We start from the raw sequence: 18,961 nt of genomic DNA, 5'->3' as shown, positions 1-18,961 counted from the left end.
AGGAGAAATTCTGGTGCAGAAAAGGAAATTGGCACAGCAGATGACTTTGGTGGTCTGTGCTGTGCTGTCACAACATTGCAGTTGCCCTCCCCCGCTGCCCAAGAAACCAACACAAATAGCAGGACACGTGACACGCAGGGTCCCAACTTGGCTGCCATGGAAAGCCCAAAGCAGGTGTCTGTGAGTGCACAGCTGCATCCAGCACCGCCTCCCCCTTTCCCACCTCTTGGAACCAAACTGGGATTCATAGCCTTAGCTTAAAAGTCATAGAGCAGTGTTGTTGGTTATGAAGAAGAAGCGTGGAGTATGGGAGTTCAGACAGTGAGTACTAATCCTTGCTTGCTTTCTTCCCATCTTTCTCATTGCTGGCTCTCTCTCCTGCCTGCATTTATTTAACAAATGTATATATTGAGTCTACTCTGTGAGAAGGGTCATGTTGGATGGGGGAACAGAGAGATGTAAAGGGATGAAAGATGGTCTCTGCCTCCAGAGCAGCCGGCATCCTAATAGGAGATGACACCTTTGTGGAGACACAAGCATGAGCAGAGGGCAGGCTTGAAAGGGGCGGCAAGGCTCTGTGTCACAGCGTTGGTACTGTGGTGTGTGTTGCTTTTAAATTCCAGCCCGGTAGCGTGGCGGATGGCAGAGAGACCTCCGGGTTGTGGGGGCAGGAGCTGGAGCTGGATGGAGGGCTGCCCTGACTCCCGCAGGTTTTTCCCTCAGTGCTATTTCCCTGTCTTGCACACTTAGAGCCTCCATTTAATGCTGGTTCTCTTGTGGTTCTTTTCCCTCCCAAAGACAAGCCAAACGGCTCCTGGGACAGATTGTGGACCGCTGTCGAAATGGACCTGGCTTTCATAATGACATAGACAGCAACAGCACAATCCAGGAGATTCTCATTCCCGCATCTAAAGTGGGTCTGGTCATCGGCAGAGGAGGGGAAACAATCAAGCAGTTGCAGGTGTGTGAGCCCGGAGCACGGAGCACAGCGGCCGCTCGCAGCAGGTCTTCAGCTTCCTGGCCCAGGAGATCTGCTTACGGCTGGCATTCCCTGGCTGGGCTGGCTTTGTGCAGCATTGTGCTGAGGCTTCCTTCCTCCATTTGACAGACAGCTTCTGAACATACACCACGGCCACGTCTGATGCCAAATATGATGCCAAGTACTAGGGCAGGTGTGCCCTATCAGGGGCCCCAGTGAACTTTGAGCAGCCTTTTTGGCAGTGAGCTCTGTGAGGGCTGCTTTTATCATCATAGGACAGCATCTCAGATAAAAGTGCAGTATTTGGAGTCAGAGGCTCTGACCCAGCATTCTTCCTCCCTCATTGATTGATCTTAAATGTGCTCATTTACTTTTTGAAGGTTCAGGGTCTTTGTGTGTCAAAAGGGGCAAGTGCAGGCTTCACTGTTGTGATGGAGCTAAAATAATAGCCGTTCTTTTCTTTTTATGTAAGAGCCTGTTACTGAGTGAATGTTCCATGAGCATTAGCTGCTGTTAGTGCCAGAATCCCTCATCTGAGACTCTCGGGACCAAACGGGTTTCAGAATTTAACACTCCCAGCAAGTTCTGGGGTTGTACCCTGAAATCAGATGCATATTTCTGTAGCTAAATAGAATAATACTCACACTCAGAGAAAGGCAAAAAATACACTGACATGAGTTCAGTTTTGCTGCCAAATGAATTATAAGTAAACTTTCTTTCAGAAAAGGGATTTTGCAGTTGCGAGTAAAGGATTGTGGCGTCCCTTGCGTGCCATCTCATAACCTGGTCCTTGGGTCCTGGTTGTAAGGATGGTATCCTAATGTAGACTCAGGGAGTTTATCATTTGGGATCCCAGCCTCCCAGTTTTGGTCCGCCACTCATTAGCTCTGGACCTAGGGCCGTATGTGCTGAAGTAGAAAGATGGCAGGACTTGACTGTCAGTTCCACAGAAGTTCTAATCACATAATGTCAAATGGAGTGTGTGCCAAGTGCCTGGCATTCAGTGAAAGTAGCTCCTTAGTGCTTAGATGCTCCAGGGACTGGAATCATTTTAGGAGATGGTTTTACATCTCGCATTTGGACATGGTCTTACCCGACCTATATGTCTGCTGTCACAGAAGCCAGCTTCATGGCCCAGGTTGGAAGGCAGTCCCTGGTGGTAGGTGGGATGTGCGCTTATTGTGGGTGTGACTGGGTCCGATTTTGTGCTGCCCTGCATTTCATGCCCTGCATTATTCATGAGGCTGTGCTGGTGTGTGTTCCCCACAGGAGCGGACAGGGGTGAAGATGGTCATGATCCAGGATGGCCCATTGCCCACGGGAGCAGACAAGCCTCTTCGTATCACTGGAGATGCATTTAAAGTACAGGTAGGAAAGTGCCATGGGTTGGGTGAGTCCTGGCTGTTGGGGCTATCACTCGGTGGTACCCTAGAGCTTTTATCTTCCTCAAGTAATTGTGAAACTGGCAGCTCCGTTATTGAAGGTAAACTGTTCTCAACAAAGTTTGGTGATGAAAAGAATCTAGGTTTGTGCTGCCCAAAACCAGAGTCCTTAGCTACTTGTGGCTATTTAAATTCACTCAAATTAATAAAAACTGAGCTCCTCATTTACACCGGCTGTATCTCAAATGCCCAGTAACACCTGAGGCTGGTGGTGACTGTTTTGGACTGTGTGTGTGCAGAACATTCCGAGCTCTTGCTGGAGGCACGGCTCGGGACAGTTGGTTTTTTGTTTTGTTTCCCCCACGTCATCTTTCCAGGTGCAGTTTTGATTTGCTGACCTGGGGTCAGCTGAGATACAGGCTCTGCTTGGCGTTTACTTGCTCGTTCTCTTCTGGGCTTATTTTGCAAGCCCTTCAGCTAAGGTTGGAGGTGAGCACAGGGTGAGCACCAGAGCCACCCAAGTGCCTGGGCACCCTCAGAGCAAGTGTCCTGCACCCCGAGCTGCCAGGCGGGACAGCCCCGCTGGCTGGAAGCAGTAAGGGACTTGGTTTTCTATCCCCTGGGGTGGTCCTGTCCTTCCAACTCTTGCTAGTAGCGGGAATTCAACTGGGCGGAGGGTGTAGGGTTTTTGTCTGTCCTCAGTGAAACACAGATCTACTTTTTTCTGCCACCTGCAGCCTGTCTTGCCATTGCCACATTCAGAGTAGCTCCGGGGTGATGCTCCTTGGTGAGCCAGGCCACCATCAAGAATGGGTCTTCTCTGGGAGCATTGGGTTTTGATCAGTGAAAGTATCCAGTCCCTGGCAAAATATTGCCCCCAATTCTGAACCCTGTCCTTCAGCTAAGCTGGTCAAGGTACACCTGTAAAATAACAGCTTTAGAACAGGAGTGAGGGCAGTGGTGGGTATGGTTCTGCCTGGGGACTCCAGTCAGTGATACGGTTGTTCACTTCCATCGGGCCAGAGTCCCCATGCGCTGCCTCCTCCAGAGCTCCCAGCCTTCTCTCAGTGTGAACAGTTGGGCATTTAAGGAACCAGATTGCCTCTCGCCTTTCCCCACCCTGCTCAGCGTCCGGCCGTGGGCTCCAGTACTGTGATGGTGTTGGATCCAGGCCTGTGGGCGGCCACAGAGTGCCTGCCTCTTGGCTGCCCTCCCTCAGAGGCCTTCTTTTTCTATCACAGCCTTTGATGGTGTCTTTTGTAGGGAAAAACCCCAAGCAAAGAATATATCATTAATGTCCCATAAATTTGCAGGAAAATAATTTTAACTTAACGGGTTTTAGTGATTTTTAAATTTTAAAACTGTATATTTCATTTTTTTTTTTTTCATTTAGGAGATGGAGCCGGCTGTACTTAGGGCACCTATATATCTCTTCAACCTGCCTAACATTTTGCTGTATGTGTGTGCATGTGTGTGTGTTTCTTTACCATTGAAGTGGCAGATGTTATGACACTACCCCTAAATCCTTAAGCATGTGTCTCCTAAGAATAACCAGGCCTAAGAAAACTGTACTTCTGAAACATTATCTGGTATCCAGTACATGTCCAGATTTCTGCAAATGTCCTAAGGTTGTCCTAAGATTCAAATTGCTGACGGGTTTGTTTTGTTTCTTCCTAGACACAGTTCTCACATTCCCTTGAGTTGTAAGGTACAGTAGGTCTTTAGCGCAGATTCCTGTGTGGCTGGTACTGGCATGGGTTGGCCAACATGCAGTGATAGACTTGCCAAGTGTGTGTTTTGGGGAGAAGGACACTTGAATCTGCCTGGGATATAGTGACGTCCACAAGGAAGTCTCACCAGTAGGTTATAGAAATAAGATAGGCTTGCCCTTTTGTTGTTGTTGTTGTTGTTTGTTTAAAGCAATGTGTTTGGCTTTCAGCCTTTTCTTTTTAACTTACTGGAGTGCCTCTGTGTTGTAAATCCTTGGCAAAGTTCTCTGTCTCATGGACCTGCCCTCAGTGGGCGCTCTTAGACACCCCTTCCTGCTAGAAAGAAATGGCATCAAGAAACACCTAGGTCAATCCACTTTATTGATCAGAAAGAAAAAGATTTAAAAATGTAAAAACACCTAGGGGTGATAGGAATCCATTTCTGACCACACGCAGATGTGCTCACCCAACTGAGGCTTTTTATAGAAGGTGGACCCTTCCCCGTGTGGACATTTGGGCAGTGGAAAGAACACATCACTTAAGATACGATCCACACATCCCCCTACATGTCCCATAAGCAATAAGTGAATTGTCCTACAGCTGAGCGCCTTTAAACCCAAGTTAAGAGGGTTTGATCTTGAAATTTCACCTGGTGATGTATCTTTTTTTAGGAATTTTTTCTCATAATGCTTTTTGTTTGTGTTTATGCAGCAAGCAAGAGAAATGGTACTAGAGATTATCCGAGAAAAAGACCAAGCTGACTTTCGGGGTGTACGCGGCGATTTCAACTCTCGAATGGGAGGAGGCAGTATAGAGGTATGCTTACATTACAGGTTAGTAGGCAAATGTGAGATGAGGGCTAAAGTTGTAGGTCACACTTTTGTTAGCTCTTTAACCCTGAGCAAGTTAGTTAAGTTTTGTCTCAAAACCTTAAGAATTCTCTGGCTCCTTAGGGTGGGTGTGAGGGTGGACTGGAACAGCAGCAGCCTGCAGTGAGGGAGCTGGCTACACTTCAGGGCATGGGGCCATTTCCCTCGGTTTTGAAGCTTTGCTTTAGAGGGTAACCAGTTGCCCAGGTAAAAACCAAAGTTCAGGTTTTCTTGGTGATGTATGTCATGATTCTGTCAAACTTGGCAGCCTGTGTTTATTGATGAGGTTGCAATGGGGTCAGAATCTATCCTAGAGAATGAAATTTTGTTGTATGCGACAACATGGATGAACCTTACAAACAGTATGCTCAGTGCAATAAGACAGATACAGAACAAATACTGTACGATTCCACTTATCTGAGGCACCTAGAAGAGGCAGATGCATGCAGGCAGAAAGTAGCAAAAGCTGTCAGATGCTGGGGGAAGGAGGAGTATTGTTTAATGGATACAGAGTTGTTGGGGATGATGAAATGTTTTGGATATGGATGGTGGTGATGGTTACACAACATTGTGAATGTGTGTAATGTCATTGAATTGTGTACTTACAAGTGGTTAAATGATAAATATTATGTATATTTTAGCCACAATAAAAGAAAAATGAAGGAAAAAAATGCATTTTAAAGAACCACTAGGGCTACGCATGGTGGTTCACACCTGTAATCCCAGTGCTTTGAGAGGCTTAGGCAGGAGTACTGCTTGAGGCCAGGAGGTTGAGATCTGTCTGGGCAATATAGCCAGACACCACCTCTACCAAAACAACAAAAAAAAGTATTTTAAATTAGCCTAGTGTGGCACATTCCTATAGTCCCAGCTGTTCTAGAGGCTAAGGAGGGAGGCTCACTCCTCCCAGGAGATCGAGGCTGTAGTGCGCTACAGTTAACGCCACTGTAACCCAGCCTGGATAACAAGTCCAGCCCAGGTAACAGTGTGTATGGTGTGTTTATTGGAAGGCAAAATTACTGTTTTTCATCTTTTATCTATAAGGCTTATTCATTTTTATAACCATTTTGATCAAATCTCAAATTGGATGCATTTAACAGTTAAGAATGCAGTTCAGGCCGGGCATGGTGGCTCACGCCTGTAATCCCAGCACTTTGGGAGGCAGAGGCGGGTGGATCACAAGGTCAGGAGTTCAAGACCAGCCTGGCCAATGTGGTGAAACCCTGTCTGTACTAAAAATACAAAAATTAGCCGGGTGTGGTGACGCGTGCCTGTAGTCCCAGCTACTCAGGAGGCTGAGGCAAGAGAATGGCGTGAACCTGGGAGGCGGTGCTTGCAGTGAGCATAGATGGTGCCACTGTACTCCAGCCTGGGCGACAGAGCAAGACTCTGTCTCAAAAAAAAAGAAAAAAGAAAAAAAAAAGAACGCAGTTCAACCACAGTATTATTCCTAAAAGGGAAAAATGTCCTTTATTATATCATTTCCAAGAATGCACTATAATAAAAACTAAGTTGCGTGTTAAAAAAAAATGTGTCCTGGGCCGGGCGTGGTGGCTCGCGCCCATAATCCCAGCACTTTGGGAGGCTAAGACAGGCAGATCACTTGAGGTCAGGAATTCAAGACCAGCCTGGCCAACATGGTGAAACCCCATCTCTACTAAAAAATACAAAAATAAACTGGGCATGGTGGCGGGTGCCTGTAATCCTAGCTACTCAGGAGGCTGAGGCAGGGAGAACTGCTTGAACCTCAGGGGTGGAGGTTGCAGTGAGACAAGATCGTGCCACTGCAGGCTGGGCAACAGAGCGAGACTCCATCTCCAAAAAAAAAAAAAAAAAAAAAAAAGTGTCCTCGCCAGACACAGTGGCTCACGCCTGTAATCCCAGCCCTTTGGGAGGCCGAGGTGGGCAGATCACCTGAGGTCTGGAGTTCAAGACCAGCCTGGCCAGCAAGGTGAAATCTCATCTCTACTAAAAATACAAAAATTCGCCGAGCATAGTTGCCTGCGCCTGTTTTCTCAGCTACTTAGAGGCTGAGGTGGGAGAATCATTGGAACCCGGGAGGCGGAGGCTGCAGTGAGCTGAGATTGTGCCACTGCACTCCAGCCTGGGCAACAGAGCGAGACTCAGTCTCAAAAAAAAAAAAAAAGTGCCCTTTAAAAAGACAGGTTTGTGAAAAGTTCTGATGTGGTTTGGTTTCTCTGTGCCTAGGTATCTGTGCCTAGGTTTGCTGTGGGGATTGTAATAGGAAGAAACGGGGAAATGATCAAAAAGATCCAGAATGATGCCGGTGTGAGGATTCAGTTTAAACCAGGTGGGTATGATGATTTCAAAATCCTTAGTGTTAAAAAAAAAAAAAATCCTTAGTGTTAAAAGGATGATAAAACACCTTACAAAACAAGGGCTTGGCTATTGGTTCATGTGTATTCACCTTTCTCATCCTTGCAACATCCTGCTACCAGATGACCAATCTCAGTTTCTTCTCCCAGCCTTCTTTTCCCTCCCCGGATACATGTCGGTCACCTTTGATTTCCAGGCCTTTTTTCTTTTTTCTTCTTGGAGTATATGCATAGTATGTCATAAATGCATAGTATGTCAGCTTTTGATTTTGCCAAGTAAAATTTTAAAATATATATGTATAATTTTGATTTTATTAAATTGGAGATAATTTAAAACTACATACAAAGACAAAACACCTTAGAATAAAGGACAAATTTTTAAATTTTATAAATTTGCCTTAATGAGCAAAATTTTCGACGTGGTCTGAAAAGAGGAAAACATGGCAGGCTCTTCTCTGGAAGCTGTTGCCATAGCTCTGCTCTGACTCCCTTGGCTTTTTTAAAGTCAAGCTTTGTTTTAGTTCTTTAATGATACATTTTTTAAATGGCTGTAATTGCATAAGAATTGAGCATTGACCTAAAACATGCAAAACAATATAATGACACACATTTTCCTATCACCCACATCACTCCAAAAGAGTCCCTGCAGCTGGCAGTATTCCTGTTGCCCCTTTTGGCACCGCGGGTGAGAATATTGATTGGGAATCAGATTAATCCTTGTTTCCTTCTAACGTTGGGCTTTTTTCTAATCCTGTCTCTCACCTGGCTCCTCAGATGATGGGATTAGTCCAGAAAGAGCTGCCCAGGTCATGGGCCCTCCGGATCGGTGTCAGCATGCAGCGCATATCATCAGCGAGCTGATTCTTACAGCCCAGGTGGGTCCAGCTCTGCGGAGTGTGAGTGTTTGGGCTGCAGAAGTGGAAAGTGCTACCCGGGGCTCTCGGTGCAGCACCATAGAGCTGTCGCCCTGAGGCGTCTCAAGTCACATTATGGGAAACCAGCAGTTTCTCTACATCAGCCTCTTTCCTGCCTTCTTGGTATTTTTTTCTGCTCATTAATTATTCTGCCTTTATTTACCTCACCATCTAGATTGCCTTTACACAGTAAGTTTCTGGCTATTTAAACCATGTGGGGAAATACCATGGAGATTGGTCGCCAAGTTTCAAATAATCAAGTGTATTTAATGTTAATCTGTGTTAGTGAAATCCAGTCTTAGTGGTAGAAGACACTTCAGGGTCCTCCAAAGTCCTAAAGCTGCCTTCATGCACTTGATTTCATGCACATCTTTGGACTGTGAGCCAGCCTGTGTGACAGTGCTAGGAACCCCTGTAACTGATGGTAGGACTGAGGATACATTTGAGAATGACCAGAACGGAAGAATAAAGCAAGAGATTGGAAATTATAGTCCCAGCTCTGCCATCAGTCATGTGACCTTGGAGCTGCCTTTGAACCTCTGGGTCTGGTGTTCCCAGCAGCAGACTCAGGGTGCTTTGCACCAGGCAGTGCTCTCTATGTGATCCCCTAAGAGCCATCTGGTGGTTCTTACTCAAATTACAAATGTGTAGGCCCCCACCCCAGATCTACTGAATCAGCATTTCCAAGGGAGGGTCTTGGGTCTTCACTAGAGACCCAGGCAATTCTTAAGATTAGACAAGTTTATAAAACAGCCACTAAATCAAGCTTGTTCAGCCTGTGGGCTGCACGCAGCCCAGGAACAGCATTGAATGCAGCCCAACACAAATTCATAAACTTTCTTAAATTGTTACAAGATTTTGTGTGTGTGTGTGTGTGTGTGTGTGTGTGTGTGTGTGTGTGTGTGTGTTTTAAGCTCATCAGCTATCATTAGTGTTAGTGTATTTTATGGGTGGCCCAAGACAATTCTTCCAGTGTGGCCCAGGGAAGCCAAAAGATTGAACACCCCTGCTCTAAATGATCTCTAACATCCTTTTTTTGTAGCAAGAGTTTATGAACCTTGGCCAGGCACGGTGGCTCACTCTTGTACCCAGCATTTTGGGAGGCCGAGGCAAGCGGATCACCTGAGGTCAGGAGTTCGAGACCAGCCTGACCAACATGGTGAAACCCTGTCTCTGCTGAAAATACAAAATTAGCTGGACGTGGTGGCTCACGCCTGTAATCCTAGCACTTTGGGATGCCAAGGCAGGTGGATCACCTGAGGTCAGGAGTTCAAGACCAACATGGTGAGACCCGTCCCTACTAAAAATACAAAATTAGCCGGGCGTGGTGGTGCATGCCTATAGTTTCAGCTACTCAGGAGGCTGAGGCAGGAGAATTGCTTGAACCCAGGAAGCGGAGGTTGCAGTGAGCCAGGATCCTGCCATTGCATTCCAGCCTGGGCAACAAGAGCAAAACTCTGTCTCAAAAAAAGTTTATGAACCTTGCACTGCAGAGGCTGCGAGATGTTTGGGAGAAAACCTTTTCTTCGAGATCTGTGGCATACCCAGAAAGTTGACTGTGCGCTCGTGTGCGTGTGTGACATCCATTCTAAAATTGCCTTGTTTACTTGGCAGTTGTCTCATAAGAGCAGAGTGCAGGGGAAAAGCACTCCAATTGTCTCAGCTTTCTGCTGGTTTAGATTCTGGGTAAACGTTCACTTTACTCTTAATCAACATGAGCAGGTTTTGCCCACCATTTCTTCATGTGTTGAAAAGTCTATGCAGCTTCTCCCTTCCATGAAATAGCTCTTAGCTTGACCAGGTTCACCCTCCACATTTAAGAGAGTTTAAATACTGCAGCTCCAAAATGACTCCGCGGACAGCGGCTGGAATGAGACTTGCTGCCGTCTCAATGAAAGGGCTCTTCCTCTGTCCGCTGTTAGATTTAGGTTTTTCTCTCTGCTGGGTGAACAGTGGGAGAATGCTTCAGAGACTTCTCCAGCCCCACATGGGGAGGAGGCCTTGGCAGGTTCCCTCTGTTCCTCCCTTCTGAAGTATCCCTGAATGGTCACTCTTGAACCTGTTACTGCTGCTGCTGCTTGGGGGCACAACAGCCAAGAAGTTTTCTAAAACTGAGTAAAATCCATTTATCCTTCTTGCTGACTGGAGTGCCAGGTGTTGTGACTCATAGCAGTGCCTGGTTGGGGAGGGTCAGCAGGCTGTGCATATCTGACTTCCCATAGGCCCAGTATGTGTCTGCCGCAGGAAAGAGGGGCCTCAGCTGCAAGGGAGAAAGCAGTTCTTGATGCCTGTAGATCGGGGCCCAGTGAGGAAAGCTCCAGGGAGAAAGGCCGCTGGGCTTCAGCCTTGGCGTTTGTGTCTGCCTATTTCTGTTGGATACATTTGAGCTGTTTATGTAACCGCGTGTGTTCGTCTGCACAGGTCCTCCCCAGATACACCTGTGATGGGTGTTAATTCTGGCTTGAAAGAGCCCTTCAGAATGGGAAGTGTGGAAAGGTGCTAGGTTCTAATGGGTGGCATTGATTACATCCCGTCACTTAACCTCCTCCCTGGAAAAGAAAGGAGCAGTGGTGCTGTGGCAGTGGCAGAGGTCGCTGCAGCCCTGTGATCTTTCCAGGAAAGAGACGGCTTTGGAGGCCTGGCAGCAGCCAGAGGAAGAGGTCGTGGCCGTGGCGACTGGAGCGTGGGAGCCCCTGGTGGCATCCAGGAGATAACATACACGGTGCCAGCCGATAAGTGTGGCCTCGTCATAGGCAAAGGTAAGAGGCAGCTGGGGTTTCACATCCCCCCTCAGCTGTTTGGCTTGAGGGAAGGCAGGTCACGGGACCTCCAGAACCTTTGGTGAGGTCCCTTTGCTGCTGCAGGCTGGGGCTGCCCGGTCTGGAGGCAGTAGGCACCTTCTGCCGAAACCCTGCTTGGCATGGTTCTCTGAGGCTGCTGACGGGCCTGTTGTGAGGAGCAAAGTATATTATTTCTGGTGAGTATGAAGAGACAGCAGTAAAACTCCCTGCCTGTTGAGGGCAGCTTAGCTTGGTGAAAAGATACCTTGCGCAAGATGGGGGGCCTTTGTCAGTCGACTGATTGGTAATTAACTCACCTCCAAGGAACTTAGAGGGACGGTTGAGACAGTATCCTCAGTGAAAATTCCTTCTCGACAGTGTGTCACTTGTTTCCCTTACCAGGTTTGAGTATTTGGTCTTGATCCGCATAACGTGAAAATGGTTTTTATCCTTTCTGCATATTTACCGTGAGTCACGGACTCTCTGTGGAGGGAAATAAACATTGATTTGTTAGTTTTTTCTGGGCATTTTGGAGAACATTAGGAAGAAACCCTCATTCATGGCTACTGTAGCTCCTTCCTGTCCTTCACTGAGAACCAGGAGAGAGCAGCCACGTTTCTCAGCCATTGGCAGCAGTTCATCTTGGCTAGCCCTGGGACCCAGAAAGGCTACTGAGACCAGGGCCGAGGCTGTGGGGCCTTCCCAGTGTAGCAGCAGGGCTCGGCTTCCGTGGGGCTCTGAGCCAGGCCTCGCTGCCAGCGGGGGACTCCCGTTGTCACTGGGTTTCGTATTTGCCTTCATTAGATATTTGACAGCATGTGGAGAAAACAGTCGTCTCTCCAGAGTTTCTCAAATTTCTTTGATCACCAAATACCCCTTAGCTGCTTGAGGGGTGCTCGTATTGGATAGGCAGGACTTGGGGATGCTTCACCAGCAGAGACCTCCAGAGCTGGGCAGGTGGGAGCCCCCCCACACTCACCTCCCAGGAGCTGCCCTCGTCCCTGCTCATGGACACCGTGGGCTTATGCTCTTGCAAAATGCAAGAAACCGTGTTGTCTTTTAGACTGAACCACTCAGAGTTGGTAGGAACAATATGGGTTCGTGTTCATTTGCCGGCAGGTGTGCGGGCTGGTGAGTGTTTGGGGATATTGCAGGCTGCACCAGATGCTGCCAGAACTCCCACGCTACCCAGGCCGTCAGCCTGACCGCTGTGAGACTGCAGCTAGTTGATGCCTGTAGGTTGACGATTAGCTAGATCTAGATTTCTTGGCCTTTTGCAAACTATTTTGTCGGCGAAGTTTTCATTTGCTTGTGTCTCTAAACCCTGACTGAGCATTGTTGCTTCACCATGACAGGTTCTCATAGTGAGCCCTTGGTGCTCACAGAGCAGCCCCTCGTAGTTGGTCCTCCACAAAGTCATCCTGAGTGATTCCTAGAAAACAGTGATGAGAACGAAGCAGTAACTGGTCTGTGTCCCATGCTTGAATAGCAGCCTAAAGAAGCCTAATTAGCATCTCGGATATGGGAGGGTCTTCCTATGTCACACACACACACACACACACACACACACACACACACACACACACACACACACCTACCCCTACCCCTCAGGGCCCATGTGAGACATCTCTTTTCCTGGGCAAGGGAGAGAGGAGCCCCACGCAGCCAGGCCCATCTTTCCTTGGCCTCTGGCCTGGACAGACGCAGAGTCTCCCTGGCCCCTGCTGGATTTCCATGATAAACACAGCAACATTGACAGATAGCGCAGCCAGCCTGCTCTTGTCAGCCAGGCCTTTTAGCAGATTTGATTAATTGCTTTACGATTTCACGTCCAGCCAGGGGGCCACTGGTGGGGCACTTCTGCCCCCCATCAGGTAGAAGAATGGAGCGGGCTGCTGAATGAGTCTATAGACAGCCACCATGTGCCAAGCTAGTGACCTCATTTTGAAGGAAGATGAACTTAAATTAACTCCTTCTGGCCCCACGAGGTTTTGTGGCGCCTCCTCACCTTATTAGCATGTTCCCAAGGCCTGGGGATGAGGGGCCCAGTGGGGAGGGCCGGGGCCTCGGCTGTCTGGGGACTGCAGGATTCTCAGTCGCAGACACTCGTGTATTTGTGCTTTTGCCTCCAGACCAAGTGGATCTGGTTGGAGGCTGGTAGGGTTCCCTCGAGTCTTACGTGTGCCTGTGGAAATGGTCTCCATTTTGGTTTCTATTCTTTTTTATTTTTTTTTATTTTTTTGAGATGGAGTTTCGCTTTTGTTGCCCAGGCTGGAGTGCAGTGGCGTGATCTTGGCTCACTGCAACCTCCGCCTCTGGGGTTCAAGCGATTCTCCTGCCTCAGCCTCCCGGGTAGCTTAGATTACAGCCATGCGCCACCACACCTGGCTAATTTTGTATTTTTAGTAGAGACGGGGTTTCTTCCTGTTGGTCAGGCTGGTCTCGAACTCCCAACCTCAGGTGATCCACTCGCCTTGGCCTCCCAAAGTGCTGGGATTACAGGCGTGAGCCACCGCGCCTGGCCAAGTCTCTATTCTTTATTGCTCCCCAAAAAACATTGCCTAGGAGCCTGCTTTTCATGGTGCAGAGAAGATAAAATCCATGGCCTCCGAGTAAAGGGCAGAGGTAAAGGTCCCCTAGGAGGGGCTTGTACCGGCCCAGAGGAAATCAGAGCTGTGGGCGCTGGCCCGGTGTCCCCAGACAGGCGGGTCTGGCCAGGGTGGAAAATGCAGGGATGCTTCTCTGAAACTCCAGCAGGACCTTAAGGAAATCACAAGCACAACATTTGGTTTTGTTAGTTGGTTTTTAAATTTAAAACCATCCTAAACTTAACCAACGTCTTCTGCATGCGACCTTATCTGCATGTCATGTCTCCCGGCGTCTTTTCTCCCCCGTAAGGGCAGCCCCTGCTGCCTTCAGGAAGGACCACCTGCCTTTTTCATTCCTGGACCTCTGTAGAGTCCTGGCAAGACGCCCTTGTGTCTGCCTTTAGCGTCCCCTCCCTACTGGCCCGATAGGCTGTTGAGACAGGGCTTTTCTGGCAGTGGGTAGAGGGAAGCTTGGAGTGTTTGGAGGATTGTGGACGGTGTCTTGGTGAGGTGCCACATGGCATTTAGGGCCTGTTTTTTTGACTGTGGGCGTGGAGGAGGGGCCGACACTTTCCCTGGTCTTTGCTTTTGATCACCCAGGCTCGCTGCTGCCCTATACCAGCTTTGGAGCAGATTACCTTTTTCTCCACTTTTCCAAACTGTGCTCCAAGTTATCCTTGTATTCTGGCTCCTCCTAGCAACACTCCATCCCCCACAGAGTTGAGCAGAGCAGATCCGCAAGTTCTGTGAATTTCAGAAGAAGAATCCAACTATTGTTACGCTGCTGGAGCTTTTATTACGCAAATTTCATTAAGAGACTGAGACTCTCGCAGGTTTTTGAAAGAGACCAACTGAATTTTTGTTAGCCCCGCTCCACCCAGGTCTCTGTGACCTCCACCCCATCCTTGCACTGCCTGTCTAGACCGTCACCCCATGGAGGAGGCAGGGACTTGAGAAGTGACAGGGTGGGATACTGAAGGCCCGAGTGGGCTCCAGGCATGGTTGGGCCTGTGGTCATCTGTTTGGCCTATGGAGAAAGTTGCCCACAGCCAGGCTGAAGGCCCCATTGTCATGGAGGCGCCCTTGGCTCACCATTCTTGTGCTAAGAAGGGCAGTGCCATCCCTGGCTGGGCGGGAGCCCCACAGCTGGCCCCCAAGGGTGAGCTCCATGGTGTAGACCCACAGGCCTCAGCCCAGACCTGGTCTCTGGGCCACTCAGGACCTTCACATGGAGGTTTCACATGGCATCTGTGGCCTCAACTTGGCCTTGAGAGAAAGTCCAGCTTCACTCCAAACAGCTAGTTTTGCAAGTGAGAGAGCCCTGGGTTTAGTTGGAACCACTTTGGAGTAAATAGAGAGTACTTCTCTACTGTCAGGGCAAGTGCCGACGTGCACAAAATCCCCCCGAGTTGTCTTCTGGAGCCAAGTGCCCCAGAGCCTCAGGAGTTGCCGCAGTCTCTGCTTACTCTTCTGCCTGTGTTGTGCTGTCCACAGGGGGTGAGAACATCAAAAGCATCAACCAGCAGTCAGGGGCGCACGTGGAGCTTCAGAGGAACCCCCCTCCCAACAGCGACCCCAACCTGCGGAGATTCACCATCAGGGGGGTTCCCCAGCAGATCGAGGTGGCCAGGCAGCTCATAGATGAGAAAGTTGGCGTACGTACAGGGTCCTTCCCCCACCTGGCTTACTCATAGCTGTTTTCTTGTGGATGTCCAAGGTACCAGCTTTTCCCGCCACCTTGTGCTGCTTGTGCCTGTGGGTTCTCACATGACACGAGGGCAAGCCCCCTCCTGCTTTGCCGAAGGGGAGGGTCGGAGACCCAGGGAGTGCCAGAGCCAGGCCCAGAAGCAATGAAGGAAGCCTGGCAGGACTCACCAAGGCCGCAGCAGCCGAGGCCCCAGAGCCGTTCCCCTGCGGGCTTAGATGAGCGGCTGGGGCGGCAGCCTCCCCCCACGCTGCCCCGGGACTCCGCTGGCATTGCCCTGGCGGCCAGCCCAGCAGGCAGCTTTCATTGACTCTGGCTTTAGTTTCAGGCACCTCAAGGCAGATAAAGAAAGGGAGTGTTGATGGAGGACAGATGGGCCACTGCTCACCTCAATGGGGACGTAGAATGGCAGAAAGAGCCTTGGGCCAGCCTAAGTTGACGGGAGAGTCAAGCAGGTTGGTCCCTACCCCCAGGGTGATGCCAGGGCAGTTGTGGTGGTGCCAGGACTGGCTGTGTGGTGGTATTGGTCGCTGGAGGGTAGAAGCCATTTCTGCAGCGCAGCCTGCTGTGGGAAGGAAGGCTAGTGTGAGTGCGTAGGTGTCCTTACTTCACTCGACTCCATCCCCCCAAAAGCTGGGCTTTGCCTCGGGGTGGGCCTGGGCAGAGGAAAGAGGTGTGCAACCAACAGCGGGTGAGAGCTCCCTCTGTGCCCCCACAGGGGACCAATCTCGGAGCACCTGGAGCCTTCGGACAGAGTCCATTCAGCCAGCCACCTGCCCCACCTCATCAAAAGTGAGTCTCTTGCATCAGTCTTGCCTGGGAGAATTCACTCGCTCCCCAGAGATCCCCTGTCCTTTCCAGCTACTTCTAGGGAGTGCCAGCCAAGGCCTGAAGTTCTGGGCGTGGGCAGGACTCGTTTCTTTTCCTCTCACCAGCGGTCCCTCCGGCCTATCACTCACTGACCTCAGCGATGGGGTGGGAGCCTCTCAGAGGGCAGAGGGTCTTCTGTCCCGACCGCCCCCTCAGTGCCCTGGGGCTGCGGGGAGGGGACGAGCCCTCTGTTGTGAGGTGCTCAGTCTGTTGTTTCTTTTACCTTTTCCCAGTACCTTTCCTCCAAGGAGCTCCGGGTGCTTCCCAAACATGGCTGCCAAGGTGAACGGGAACCCCCACAGCACCCCTGTGAGGTAGGTGACCTGCTGTGACTCAGTTGGGGACAGACGGCACTAAGGTGGTCACTTGGCTGTTGCCGACAGGCAAGGGTCTGGTGATGCTTGGCTGGGGTGAGGGAGGTGAGCAGTGAAGAGGGAGACGACAGGGGTGACTTGCCCCCTATAGGAACGAGTGACCCTCTTGTCATCCACAGTGGTCCTCCGGCCTTTCTGACCCAGGGCTGGGGCAGCACCTACCAGGCGTGGCAGCAGCCCACACAGCAGGTCCCAAGTAAGTGACTCGGGGCGGGGAGTGCATGCCCTCCAGAAAGGTTGCGGCCCACAGAAGTCCTGGGGCCAAAACGCCCTCGTTCAACTCAGCCAGCAGGCCCAGGATGCCCCTCCCCAAATGACAAGGAGCCCTCTGGGTGGGGCTTGGGCCCTCCTGCAGGCCTGTACCAGGGGTTGCGCATGCTCAGAAAAAGGCCCCAAGGGAAACTGCACAAACCTCAGGCGGGCTGGGGACTCTGGGCTGGCCCTCTCTTGGCCCACCTGTCCTCAGAGTTCTGGGCCTCTGTCACTTTTGTTCCCTATGCATGGGTGGGGATGGGTTGAGCCAGCTTCTGCTCCTCCTCTTCTCCACCCCTTGAGGGGCTGGTTCCTGGCCCTCCAACTCCCTCCCCCTGCCTTGGGTGGCTGCCTTCCTCTCCCCTCTCAGGCTTCCATCTCCTGAACTTTTCAGAAGCAAACAGCTAGGGAATGACTTCTTCTGCATCCCGCCTCTCCAGGGAGACTGGTTGTGAAGGAGAAAGTCCTGGTGGGAGTCAAAGCCGCCGCCCTCTCTGTCCCCACAGACGCTTCAGGAACCACTGTTGGGTTTCAGAGCTGGTCTAGCCCCTCTGGCCTGGCCTTCACAAAGCAAAGCAGAACCCTTACCTTAGTACGATCCACGTTCTTTTGACCCATCTGGAGTTTCTGTCCTGTGTTGAGAAAGGCTTCTTCAGTGTCTGCAGATTCCCACAGCACCCAGGCCGCAGGCCCCGCCTCACAGCCTGGCTCGGAGGGCCTGACCCCCCTTTCTGGGGTTCTGCCACTTCAGCCTTACACGGAGTCCTGAGGCCAGTGCTGTGTGGCCTTAGGCACGCCCTGCCTTCTCTGGAGCTCCACTTTGCCACATGTAAAATCAAGGGTTTGGGTTTGAATTCTAAAGTACTTGCATGCTCTGAAATTGTATAGTTGTGTTTCTTCCCTTTTTTTCCCCAGTGTCTTATTATGAAACGTTTCAAATATCTTAGAACACTCTGCAGTGAGCACCCACAAGGCACCCAGATCCCACCATCCATCCCCTTTCCCTCTGCTCGCTTGGCCATAGGGGCTAACCCTGTTTCCTTTCCTCGGCTCCTCACCTGCTGTTCTAGTCTGAGATAATCCTCCAGGCAGCAAGGTGGCCAGGATTGACTCTGGGGACACTGAGGCCTGGGAGGCCTTCAGGGGAAACGGCCCCCTGGCGGGTGGAACGGGCAGAGGCCTGTGGGCTGAGGAAGGGAGAGTGCAGGAGGCACCCAGTGGTCTTGCCGCCGTTGGGCAGCCTTCATCTCCTGTTGTGGAGCTTGGCTTTTTTTGTTTATTCAGGGGTTTTGCAGTTAAGAACCGGTTTGGGTGGGTGAAATACTGTTTGGCAGCGAAGTCCTGCTTGCCGGCGCCCTCCGCGTCTGAGGGAAGAGTGTTTGCTGCCTGTGTCCCTCTTTCGCCCTGCCCCTGTGGGAGGAAGCGGGGCGTCTCCTTCCCTCCTTCCTCCCGCTGCTTGCTTCTTCCCCACGCTGCTCCTCAGTCTGCAGTAAAGTGAACTAGTGGAGAAAGCATTTGGCTGCATGCTCTCTGCAGTGGTTTGCCCTTCCTCCCTGCTTCAGGCTACAATCCTTACAGGAGACGAGACAGCGAAGGGGGTCTTTTGTGGGCCTTGGCAGGTGGACACCTGAGCCAGCCCCAGCCTGGGCAGAAGGAGAGGTCCTGACCCGCCACTTTGGTCAAGTCTTTGAACCCCCTCTTGTGCCTGGCAGGGTGCTGAGGCTCTGTTCCCCCATGCTGGCTGTTTCTCCGCGTCCCCCAGTCTTCACTGCCCACATAGCCTAGAGGGTGAACCCAGGGTCCTGCACAGAAGAGAAGGGCTGCACCACCCTAACACATGCACCCCCTTTCCCTCTGCCCTACCCCAGCTGGCCTGAGGCTGGACAGGGTCCAGGAGCCCACTGGTGCTGCCTACGCCTGCTCCACATGGCCCCTCCACTTCCCTTGGTCCAGAGGCACAGCCCCCAGGCCTTGAACAGAGGGCCACGCGAAGAGAGTGGTCAGCAGCCTCTGGAGTCTTTGTCCTTTGGAAGGCTGATTGGGGAGCCTCAGAACAGCAGTGGCTGTGGCCGTCAAGCTCGCGTCTCCATCTGAAGAGGGTCAGGCTAGCCTTGCTAGTTGCCTCGTGTGCCCAGCCCCACCCTTACAGTGATCTTAGTTACACCCCTTCCCCCAGCCCTGCCAGCTGCCACCTCCTTCCCAG

At 50.8% G+C, this 18,961-nt stretch overlaps 1 protein-coding gene across 5 annotated transcripts in view; it reads left to right on the top strand.

Moving 5' to 3' along the window:
- The window catches only part of FUBP3 (far upstream element binding protein 3), a 58,772-nt gene that overhangs the window by 35,996 nt on the left and 3,815 nt on the right, over positions 1 to 18,961 (top strand). For all 5 annotated transcript variants that reach the window (XM_003822374.4, XM_063594140.1, XM_008975936.4 and 2 more), the window contains exons 7-16: positions 799 to 961; positions 2,249 to 2,347; positions 4,782 to 4,886; positions 7,148 to 7,250; positions 8,050 to 8,150; positions 10,807 to 10,948; positions 15,052 to 15,212; positions 15,981 to 16,054; positions 16,366 to 16,446; positions 16,626 to 16,702. In XM_003822374.4, coding sequence (XP_003822422.1) covers positions 799 to 961; positions 2,249 to 2,347; positions 4,782 to 4,886; positions 7,148 to 7,250; positions 8,050 to 8,150; positions 10,807 to 10,948; positions 15,052 to 15,212; positions 15,981 to 16,054; positions 16,366 to 16,446; positions 16,626 to 16,702 — 1,106 coding nt within the window. The remainder of the gene's footprint in view (positions 1 to 798; positions 962 to 2,248; positions 2,348 to 4,781; positions 4,887 to 7,147; positions 7,251 to 8,049; positions 8,151 to 10,806; positions 10,949 to 15,051; positions 15,213 to 15,980; positions 16,055 to 16,365; positions 16,447 to 16,625; positions 16,703 to 18,961) is intronic.

This window comes from Pan paniscus, chromosome 11 (assembly GCF_029289425.2).
Source record: "Pan paniscus chromosome 11, NHGRI_mPanPan1-v2.0_pri, whole genome shotgun sequence".
NCBI classification, from domain to species: Eukaryota; Metazoa; Chordata; class Mammalia; order Primates; family Hominidae; genus Pan; species Pan paniscus.
Note: the sequence above shows the minus strand (reverse complement) of the source record. Positions and strands in the feature narration are given on the sequence as shown.